The 12171-nt window shown below is 40.0% G+C and overlaps 1 protein-coding gene across 7 annotated transcripts in view; it reads right to left on the bottom strand.

Annotated features, from left to right (window-relative positions):
• The window catches only part of UNC13B (unc-13 homolog B), a 207934-nt gene that overhangs the window by 79451 nt on the left and 116312 nt on the right, over positions 1–12171 (bottom strand). For all 7 annotated transcript variants that reach the window (XM_064735262.1, XM_064735264.1, XM_064735263.1 and 4 more), the window contains 3 exons: positions 6709–6755; positions 2360–2438; positions 576–650 (listed from right to left, as the gene is read on the bottom strand). In XM_064735262.1, coding sequence (XP_064591332.1) covers positions 576–650; positions 2360–2438; positions 6709–6755 — 201 coding nt within the window. The remainder of the gene's footprint in view (positions 1–575; positions 651–2359; positions 2439–6708; positions 6756–12171) is intronic.

Genomic DNA, 12171 nt, shown 5'->3' with positions numbered 1-12171 from the left:
TTATGCAAGGGTTTTACAGGAAGAGGCATGACCAGTGCTATAATGCTACACATTTGAGGTGGACAAATGCATCAAATTTTACATGCAGTGTCAGAGGACACCCCTCGCCTTGCAAAAGTGTCTCCCCAGGCGTTAAAAATACTGGAAGACAACAATTAATGTTTGCAGATGGGAAATACCTTGAATAAAGCAAGTTTCACACACTGTCCCTTATGGCACATAGCACAGAAGGAAATGGTAAGATTACTGAGATCAAAAAAGTGTTTGACAGCACCATCAAGGAAGATGATGCCTCTTGTGGTGCCCTATGCAGGACCAGGAGTTGAACTCAATGATCCTGATGGGTACCTTTCCAACTCAGCATATTCTGTGATTCTGTGTTTCTACATTTTTCAGGATTATATTGATACATTAAATATTACTTTTATGTGTTTAGTTTCTTTGACCAAATTATATAGGAAGCTTTGCATCTATATTTCCAGACATCTGTGAAGCTGGCTCTGAATCTCAGAGAGCCAAATCCCTTTAATTTGCTTAGTCAGCATTAAGAGAAGTCAAGTAACCCTCCCACTTACCAGCTCTTCATCTTTGAGAGATGTTCTAGTAGCCATTGCTGAGGTAATTCCGGCTTTTCGGGACTGAACCAGTGACTAGGGAAGAAGAAAGTTTGTTATTCACCACCAACATTTACAAGTGGACATTACATGTCCAGAGATGCGAGCAAGGGGACTCTGTCATGCCGGACACCAAACCAGCAATCTACTGCATTTAAGTTGGTTTCTTAAATGACTGTTCACATCTCAGAGGAGTCAAATGTATACTCTGAAAGGTCTCCAACTTGTTTCCATCTGTCTATAATCAGCCTCACTCTAGTAAATTTCTATTTGTTTCTCTGAAAGAATTGCCAATGAAACCTGGGTTCCCATCTCCACTTTCACTTTCTAGTAGCAACAGTAGCCCTTCTGCAGTCTGAGGTCACTACAACAGACTCACTTTTGCGTATCTAACTTCATTCATATCCAAAGGGAGATTATTTCACCCGCTTTACAAAACATACAACACCCCAAAATGTGACAGCAAAGAGGTTGCAAGTAACAAGGATAAAAGAAAGGGGAGTGAGTTGGGAGCAGAGGTTTGAATGTGACTGTGTATCACATTCATCAGCCATCACTGAACACAATGAACTGCATTTTCCCCTCAGAATACTGCCTTTCACATCAGGCCAGCACTGCTTTGCAGCTGTGGACAGCACAGGGCACTGTCTTTGCAGCACCTCACAGTGGCACACTGTGGGATTTCTACAAGTCACTCCAGTAACATGAAGGCAGAGAAAGATACTTAAAGATAGCAGCATTTGCTTTGAAATCATCCAACTCTATCAGTTTTGTACCACTTATGTTCTGCTTTATGCTGTTTCAAGAGAAACTGAAAAAGTTCATTCCAACAGTGATGGAGCAGGACAGAGTATTGGATACGCATTCACTGCAATAAGGTTCAAACAAAAAGCAAAGAAGTAGAGGGGGAAATAACATAAAGTAAGGGGTTTTTTTTCTGGTAAAGACTTGATGGATAGTCTTCACCTCCACTTACCATGGCCTGTGAACAGAGAGAATGAATGCATTCAAGGGAAGTAACACAAGTTAATGCCATTATTGCAACGATTTAAGATACAAGCAGTTAGCTAGACACATGCCAAGCTGCCCATGTATAAGCTGGCAGACAAAATTGTATGCATCTTTTCACATGAATTACAGGATATAGAAACTTTGGTCTTTCAGCTGTTACAGCATTTCTCTCAAGTATGAAATCGCTACGTGTACTGAATAAACCAACAGAAAACCATTTGTCCTGCAGAAGCCTTATCAAAGAAGCATATGAAACTTGTCCTCATTACTCACTTGGTTCACATGCTTCCTCAGTGCAGAAGTCTACTGGCAATTTTGCAAATAGCTTTTAAAATCCAACCACATATGCTCATTTATCTATCCTCTAAAATTCCAGCCTTCTGGTAAGCTGCCAAACCTCACACGGATGTTATAACTTTCCCTAAGGTATGTGATTTTTAGGAAAACCTTTTAAAATTCTGCAGGCCTAAAAATAATAAAATATTTTGTGTAAAATAAAAAGGATAAAAACATGAAAAATACACTAGTTCTGTGAAATGAATGAAATTGTCTACAAAACCATAGCTAATTCTCACTGACATTTTTTAAGCAGTACTCCTAACTCTTTAGTATAAGAATTAATTTGATAAAACGCTGAGATTCTTGAAGTGACAATGAATGTGCCCATACATCAAGAATGTAAAGCCAGTTGTGTAAATGCTGTGTGGCAGAAGAGAAACAAACAAATCTCTTACCAGATCACTGACAAGTGGAATTGGCTTTTTTTTGCGCAGATCAGGCATGCTATCGATGCCATAGAGACCACCTGCAGGCCTGGAAATCCAGGAGGAAAAAAAACCAACAAAACAACTAATTAATTTAGGGTTGGGAGGGGTGAAGAGGGTGATGCTTTACTGCAGCAAGAAAAACAGCCAGAAGATTATACTTAAGAAAGTGTAAAGTTAATGCTAAAAACGATTAAGTGTTTATCTTCTTCACATGCAACAATCCAGACATTCCTGCCTGGTGTTGGTGGTTGGGGAGCAGCACAACAAAGAGGATCAGCCCCAGGGCAGGATGCTGCCATCTTCTTATTCTAGTCTAGAACACACTTAATACTGGCCCTTGAGGACCGTAAAATTGTTAGGAAAAAACTGACATCAGAGGAGAAAATATATTATTTTTATTTCTATAAAAGAGACTATTTGTGGTGCTCAGCATTTCAAGCCATGCAGACCTGTACACACAAGAGATAGCATTTGCTGGCAGAAGTGACAATGAAGCAGACTGGTGATTACCCCAGCAACAGTCAGAGTCTGATGAAATAAAACACTCTGACCTACTTCCCCTTCCCAATGAGACCAGCCTGAATAATTATACCTGGATCCTACCACTTACTGGTAACACCACATGGATGTACCCCTGTGCTTGAAGATGGTCTATTAATCCAGCTTAAAGGTCTTCAGAAAATGCATCCATCTCTAAGGACTATCCAAAAGATAATGCTTTTTCCTAAAGGTGGAAACTGAGCACACACCTTTCTGCTGTAGCTTCCTCCCCACAATGAACACCCAGCCCAGCAGGCAAAATCCACAGCACTTCTCAGTGTCTCTCTGACCCTCCCCACCTCCGCTCTGGTCTCAGGCCTTGCTAACAATAAGAATATGGCTTCTGAGGTCTTCTCGATTACAGACACTGCAAGGGAACCCTCTGCCTCTCCATCTTCAGCCATTTTCTCCACACTCTGCCACTCTGGCTTACATGTTTTGGTATTTGTGTGATAAACTGGCTGGCAATTTCAGCCACGTTATTTTGTTGATTTAGTACAGCACACCCAGTCAAAAGGCTCTGCAGGAAAATTATAGGAAAAAGGAATGTGGAACAAACTGTTCATACAGCCATAAAAACTACCTTTCCAAACAATCTAGGAAATCAAACTGCCACTACAAATTCGCACATGCCGTGAAAATTATGAGGTTGATAAATGACAAGAGGCAACCTGCAGCCATTAGAGAGCAGGGCCTACTCAAGCCCACTTAAATACAGCCAAAAGCAAAAAAACACCAAACAACAAAACACCCAGACCAAACCCAAGCTACAGCTTGAGAATGGACAAGGATGCCACAACACGGCCTAGCATGAGGCTGTGACAAAGAGGAAAGTAGTCCATTATTACAGAAACATGTGACAGAATTTAATAGTATAATTGACTTTTTTGATGGGGCGTAGGAGGGTGACGTGTCCAAGCCATGGCTGAGCTGACAGCTGCTGCTGGCTGAACAAGCCTGGTGGGAAGGTGAGCAGTCATGTGTAATTGCAAGAGCCATGTCAGCTTCCCAGTTTTCCAACAGTGCAGTTTTCCAATACTGGAAATCCTCACAGCAAGGCCACGCTGTGTTTTTTTACTAGAGGCTATCATCACTTCTGATAGAGAATTCCAGAAAAACTTTTTGACCAAGTCATACTGCAAAAATCCGTTCTGACTTAATATAGAAAAATCTCACCCACATAAAGAAGTAAGAAATATGTTTATATTGCCACATTTGTCTGCTGCCCTCATGCCACAAAATCTTTCTGATGCTGGTGATACTGTTTTGAGGTAAAATAGATGTCATGGCAGACTACTCAGATGATGCGAAGAATCCCAGGATTACCTGAACCACAACACAGCTTATTGATAAGCTTTGAGTCAAGGATTTGTGTAAATCCCTCGAATTATGAAAGCATATATAAAATTGAAAGGGAGAGTGTATAACCTGAAAAGATTCAACAAAATGATCACAAGTAAAACTCCAGAGTTAATGCTCCTGGCTAACAGCTTTTTCCTACCTGATTTCAAATTTTTTTTCTAATTTAATTGAAAGGAAACTGTGATACTCTGACATTTCCCAAGAAAGAAGAGAAACATTAAAATTGCATGCTTTATAAATTCAAGATGAGCCTATATAAATTATTGTGCATGTCTAGTTGCAACTTGGTTTGTTGCAAAATACTTTTGATAGATTGAGGTTTATGACAGAAACAGTGGTAAGCCAGGATGATAAAAGTATTTGAAAGGTGCTTGTATTTGTCACTGAAGAGAGGTGTACTAGTACACACATAGTTACACACCCGGATGACCTGCTTTTAGCTTGTTAATATTAATAAAAAAATTCAACAACAATTCCTAGTTTTCAAAAGTGTTGTGCTTTTAGCTACCTCAGTCCCTTTATTCAAGCACAACTGCTACCTCACTTAATAACAGAAGAATTGACAGTGCCTCAAATGTGCACAGTGCAGTTTTATATGTAATAGGGTAACTCTCCTCTGCAGTGGATGTAATATTTATAGCATTATAGAGAGCTGTACTGAAGAGTGAATAGCATTTCTGTATGAGAAGATAATTTGCACTAATAAATAAAAGATACAGATACGAGATACTACACTCAGAGACTGATCCATAATACCAATTGTACATTTTCTTTTGAAGTGGTATCTCCAAAGCCAGTGATTACAGACAGGGAGCTCCTGTTGCATTATCCTATAAATGAAAATTGCTTGAAGAACGTATTCATCTTTTAATACATGTTGTATCACACAGAGGTGTCCATTAAATCTAGACAATCTAAGCAAGCTAAGGCGGCTTGCAATAACAGAGGAGGGCTACTTCTTTCAAAGGACACCACAACTGTAACCTTCCCATTGAAAGAACAACTCCAAGCATAAATAATTTAATATTCTTTGAGGCTAATAAGCCAAAATGTGGCCAAGGGTTGAATTAAAGGTTTACATCCCACAACCACCTTCTCTGGGAATCCCTTGCATGGGATGAGTGAGTATGACAAACTTTTGTCAAAACTGCATTAGCCAGACTGTCCAGCTGTATCTTGCATGGAAAAGAAAAAAATTACAGACTAGAGCAAACAATGCCTCGAATTGACAACACACGTTTAAATAATTCAGGACTTGTAGGTGTATCTACCTTTCAGGCTAGGAAATAATTTGATGTGCATGAACCAATAAACTGAGTACACTGTCTCCTTGTTAAAGCAGGAGAAGGTGCTGTTTATAGTTACAATAAATCACTGCCTCCTGCTCCTGCAAATTGCCAATTCTCCAGCAGCCCACTCACTAAGTCCCAGGTTCCTTGGGAAAAGCAGAGGGTTGCTAGGCAGCTCCAGGCATCCGCAGGTGACGATTTGTGGGAATACCAACACCACAGAACAATGACTCCAAAAGGAGAAAGCCATATAATGAAGCCTCCAATTCAACTTTATGTTTTATTAGGGAAGCTTCCTTCAGTAGTATGAGAATTAACTTAAGCAAGCCAACATCTGGCTGAGATTTCAGGGTGAATCTTGCTGCTGCTGACTGACAGCTCCTAATGGGTGCCCCACCATCAAACCAAATCACCTTGACCATGTACCAGGCACATAACCTGTAAAATGTGTCACTGTCCTTTTCCTGCCAGAGGATCCCAGGGAAGCTACCATGCTGGCACCTATTACCACAGAGTGTCACGCTGCAATTACAAACAGAATTTGTCTGCTTCATTTGCTGCAAGCAGTGTGTTGTGGAGAGGATGCACAACCTGATCACTCTCATCTGTGCAAAACAGGCATGATGAGCGATGCTTTAAAAATACAGACTGCAATAATTTCTAGAGTTAGTGCAGTTTTAACTACTACAAGGAATCGATGCAAATACAGAAGACTCCCCCAAACCTATCATCTTCTTTTAAGAGCAGAAGACACAGCACTCCTTCAGAGCTACTCTTTCCCTTCTGCTGCCACCAATGAATGATACAGGAGAAAGGATTTCATGGGGACCACTCTGAGGTGCTCAGCAGCAATTATTTAATACTGCTGCCATAAGCACTTGCCACCAACACATTATAGATTATATATTCCAGCTATAGCCTTACTCTTAATCACAGGTCTCTCTGGAAGAGCTGCATATCCCACCTCCACTGCTTTAGAAGAGACTGACATACAGCAGCAGCTTGGGCTTCAGTGAGGCTTGGCCACTTGATTATTTTATTAAAAACATCATAAATGCTGTTTTTACTTAGACTGAACTGCAGACTTCTAAAGTACACTCTGATTATAAATACAGGGATACTTACCCTCCTTTGAGCCACGGTGGTTTTGATGGATCAGCCTCATCTTGGCCCTGAAGTGGGAGAGGGGGAAAAAAATAACATGAAACTAGTTTCCAGAAACACCAGTAAAAGTGTTTGTATTGTATTCTGCAGAAAGGGTAACAGACCACACTGCATGCAGGCAAATGCATACAGAAACTCGTTCAAGCACCTCCAATGACCAAGATATCAGGATAAGTCATACAGACACAGACAGACTATGCAATTTCATTGAACAGCCAGGACTAGAATCTGAAGAGCCTGTTCAGTGCAACTCCACATTCAAAAGGCAGTCTTGAAGACAAACGTTTTCTTTTTTTTCCAACTCCAACAAGTTACTGGAGAGCTCCTGTTACTACAGGTCACCACTTAACATAAATGTGGTCACAATGAAGATGTTATAAATTAAAAGCGCTTCTATGAAATGCACAAATGACAGATTATCATGAACCTCTGTATGAACACTTGTGAGCTTTGCTCGTGCCCAAATGCAAAGACTCTTTAGTCTCCTAAGCAGAGAGGTCCCATTACAGCTTCACTCATTTATTTAAAAGTATTTCACTTCTAACAGACATGAAACAAGGGCCACCACCTGCAGGTCAACTGGAATTCTACAGTGTGATGGAAAACATCACAGACTGCAAATATGGGGATTCATATTTATGAATTCAAACCATGTTTTTATGTTCACATTAAGACTACATTCATAGAGTGTTTCTCTGCAGATCTTGAGTGGACTTAATTAGAAGTGATAAGTATTTGAACACTTGCAATGTACCTGGAAGAAACAACAGGTTCTGGATAAGGGGAAAATAGCTATCCACAACTAGAAACTTCTGTGTTTCAGCTCACAGGTCATATGTTCTCCTGCACTCCCTCAAAGAAATGCTGCTTTGACAAAGGACTAAGCAGGTCATTATGCTAATAGCTAAAACTCCAACCTCAGATAATGACATGTGCCACGAGAAAAAGGAGGCTGCAACTTGCACACAGTGAAAAAGAAAGTATTTCCAGCCATGGAACTCACAACCTGAGAGTCAACAGAGTAAAGGAGCTTGAGTCAGGAAATAAGACCCAACTCTATGCAAGATAAAGGAGCACAGCCCCAGAAGAAAGTTCTTTTTGCTTTTCCTTTTTATTTTAACCTGTGCACTGTGTGAGTTGTGCAATCCCACACTGTTCGCAGGTGACAGATAAAGACTCCCAAGAAGAGCTGAAATAACCAAGGAAAGAAGCTCTCTTTGAGGTAACAACTTGAACAGAAACAAATGTCCAAACTTTGTATTTTTGAGTCCTACAAATTAGGAAATCTGCAGATTTAAAGACTACCTATTAGTAATGTTTATTCTTATGTATTTAAAGAGATTGAACATTACAATGTTATAAATAATGGAATGCCTGTTTCCCCAAAGCTGCAAAAGCACACCAGGCTCCACCAAGCTTTGCTACCAAAACCCCTCAGCCTGAAGTCTGCATTTTCTCCAGAGGGATCCGAACCAACTGCTGGTCAAGAGAGATTTCATTAAGTAAATGCAACCAGGTTCTTCTGAGCACACAGGGGAGGACATCTCTGCCTTCACATCTGAACACTTGGAAGAGCTGTGGTTAGAAAGCAACACTAAAATGGACAAAGCTTTCATACTGGACTGAGCTTGACACCAATGCCTCAGCTGTGCTGAATGACAGAGAATGACAAACACAAATGTGGCAACATCGATGGCAGAAGTCAGTAAAAACAAGGTTTTCAATCATTTTACGTGAGAATGAAATGTGACTGATATTTGAGACATTAACAGACCATAAAACGGTGTGTTCACTGCAGACTGGAGACCACAAGAGCATCAAGATTCTGGGAATAAGGGGGAAGGAAAGATTGAGGGAAAGTTGTTACCTAGTTAAGCAATTTCCTACAGGCAACCACAAGTCAACAGAGAACAGCCAGGAATGTGGACGTGTATCAGGAAAGTATCAGGAAACAAACCTACATAATGTCCCAGATTTGTGATGTGCAAGTAATACCTGCCAGGAATTCCAGTTTTTTTAAAAAAATGAGCAAAAATATAATTTATTTTTACCAAGTCTTTCAGACACGCGAATAAAAACAAAAGGCAGAGCTTCTCTAGTGTCAAGATTGAAAATCATCTGGGCATAATAGCACAAAACAAAAGAAAGAGCTTTCAGTAAGTGGCAATATTGATGCAGGGCCAAAGCAGGTGATGGTTGTGTGAAAGCAGGAGTTATCACCTGCTGAAAGCAAAGTAAAGAGCTAATTTTTTCCAGGCAGCCTTCTCCCTGAGAAAATGCCAAGAGAACCAGCACCTGACATCCATCATACAAGGGCTGATGCCTTGAGACTGTAGAAGAGCCAATGCAGTATTTACAGTTAAAGTGTGTATGTGTGGAGGAGGGAAATGTGATCCAGATTAGTGTAGGACCATTAATGGCTTCCAAAGCTTGAAAGGGTTCTGAGCAAACATGAAGGAAGGAATTAAGATGGAGGATATTGAAAAACAGGTTTTGTTTCACAAAGCAACTGTTTTTCTCTAACTATAAAATGAATGATGAACTGAATTTTCATTTCAAAAAATACCCTTTTGATGCAGTGCCATATGACGTTAATAAAGACCGGATAAGCTGAGGAGGAGGAAGGAGCTTTCAGGTGGATAAACAAGTAACTGTAACTGAGCCAGTCATGGACAACGCAATAAGGAAGCTAGTGGGAGTAAGTAGGATCTGCTGATAAAATCTGGAAATGACAAACCCAGGAGAATTATTGACACTGAACTCATAGGTCCGGTAGAAAGAATTGATAGCAGTAAATACTGCAACAATGGAGGATCAAACATGGAAAAAATGGCAAGGTCAAAGCCCCAAAGGCTGCCATGAATTTGACTGATACAAAGTTCCTCAGTGGAGAAAAGCAGGAAACAATGGATTTGAGTTCTAGTCATCACACTGACCATAAGCCTCTATGATACAGCCAGGCAGGAACAAAACATAATCCATAGAATAAGTCCAGTGAAATGTCTCCACAGAAGTAAAAGTATAAGTACCTTTCTATTACGTTGGCAAGATTTCTTCAGAAAAGCATATGAAATCTTTTTATTCTGCATCAAAGTAAAAAATAATCACAAAGGAAAATGGCAAAAGCAGCTGGAGTATGTAAACACAATCCTATAAGGAGAAGAACAAAACATCTTGTTTACTCTAGTAAAAAGAACCTTTTCCTGTGCTTGTTCAACAGACAAGTGAATAGGAAAAGAACTACAGCCAAACAGAGGATGAAAATTCAAAGGTGTGTCACGACAACAGCTCTGTAGAAGTCCTTCAAAAGGAGCAGCAGACACCAAACCATAGCAAAGAATGACATTGGGAGGTTAATATTAAAAGAAAATGGCACATAATATCACACAGTGGCAGCCACCACAAGTGCTCTGCAGTCTCTTCTTGCACTGACGAAGTGCAAGAGTACTCAAAGAACCAGAGGCTGTACTAGCTACACATGCTGGCATGTTTAAGACATCTCCATCAATGCCAGCTAAATGCCAGCTCTCCAAAGGCAGCACTCACGCCAGGACACAGCAAGGCTCCAGCAGCTGCCCTGGGACGTATCACCAGCCACGGGTCTCCTCAAGTTCAGCCCATGGCAGCAGCCTGAGCTGGTCAGAGCCAGGGCAAGCAGCAGAAACAACAGCCAGGTGAGAAGAGCACTGCAACACCTGTGAGGTTTATAACACTGTCTTTCCCAATGACAAGTGGGAAGGCAAATGGAAAGCAGACACATTTAACACCCTGTCATCCATCCACATGCTGCAAGTCACAGAAAGTGTTTTGCTGGCTCATGGCCGTGTCTGCACAGCTCTGTCACTTGATCTTTCCTTGAAAGCAGCCACATCAGATTGAATCTGAAATTTAATATTTTTTAACCTCCAGTAAGCACATATAAGAGCACTGAAACAATGGAGAAACAAACATGTAAATAAAACAGGCCATCACATCCTTATTCGATTTTTTAAAATTTCTCATGCTGGTGGATGACATTTTTATAGCTACTATCCAACAAATATTTTAAAATGAGGAAGTGCTTGTCTCCCTAGTACTGCAGTATATTCACCCACAGTAAAGCTGTATAGTATACCACAACCACCTGCTGAAAGGTCTTCTCCAAGTAATTAAAGTCTCTGATCAACAAAGAACCAGTAAGAAAAGCTATGTCAGTGACAGATTAGCATAAATTGAAAGCCCTGGATTAAACAAGGCAACAGACATGGTTACTTAAGGCAAAGTATTTAGTCATAGGGAAGTCAATGTTTGGTGAAGCCTATAAAGGAAACAACAGGAGTTTTGCTTACTAAGGAAAAGCAGCAGCTGGGCTTACAAGTAACTTGAAAAGTTATTTAACAAAGCTGCAATTTTAAAATTTTGCAAATTCCCTCATACACAAGAAGATACTTTAATGGACAAAACAAACAATTATGCATTTCTGTAGAAGCAAAGGTCCATAAAATGGACAGAGGGGCAAAAAAAGAAATAAAATAAATCACAAAGTCTGGAGCATCACAAAGGAAAGAAAGAACATCCACAGATCTGTTAGCCTTTTATACATATCTAGCTCTCCACATAAAAGGCTTCCTAACAATGTAATTTTCCATCACATCTAAGTACTGTGTCTAGCACATTATCCTCTTAAAATATAAATCAGATGTAAAACATGTAAAGCTGCTTTATGCCGCTTTATTTAAACAGATAAAAAAAATCAATAATGACATCTTATTTGTTTTGAAAATCATCCTAACTTGTTTTCAAATACCCTCAAAAACCTCAAAACCCTCAGTTAGATATAGGTTAATCTGAATAAGGCTAAAACAAGGAGCAACTGACTAAATTAAACTTCTGGTCATGCCAAATTAGTGCATTTCTTCAGCGGCATTAACAGAGTCGGACTGAACTAAATCTTCCCAATTAAGTCAGTCTTGTGGTTCAATGTCTTCATTCACTCAAGTATACTGCATTTTACATGGAATCCAAAGCTTCAACAAGTCAAGAGATTATTTTAAATTCATTCTGTATTCTGCAATAGGATCCATTTATTAAGGGCTGAAGAGCCCCAAAGGAAGCTCCTCCCAACTGATGTATCATCCAGTACCACCTTTCTAGCTGCCAGATGAGCAGTTTAAAGGAGGTTTACAGTGGCTTTGCCCTGAAGTCAAAAGGGGACTGTATTTAACACCAATATTTGACACCAGGTATCTCGGCATTCCTGAAAAAGCATTAATTGACAGATATTTACCAGTAAGAAGGAAACAAAACTGCTGATATATGAGCCAATAAAGCTTAGAAATGCAAATTCATTGGACTCAAGGGATGACATCTGCATGGAGGCTCAAAAATCCATGCAAGGTTCAGCTTCTCCTGGAAGCCAGTTTTGCCTTATTTATACAGCTACAG

This window comes from Zonotrichia leucophrys, chromosome Z, assembly GCF_028769735.1.
Source record: "Zonotrichia leucophrys gambelii isolate GWCS_2022_RI chromosome Z, RI_Zleu_2.0, whole genome shotgun sequence".
NCBI classification, from domain to species: domain Eukaryota; kingdom Metazoa; phylum Chordata; class Aves; order Passeriformes; family Passerellidae; genus Zonotrichia; species Zonotrichia leucophrys.
This window is presented reverse-complemented; position numbering and strand designations above follow the sequence as displayed.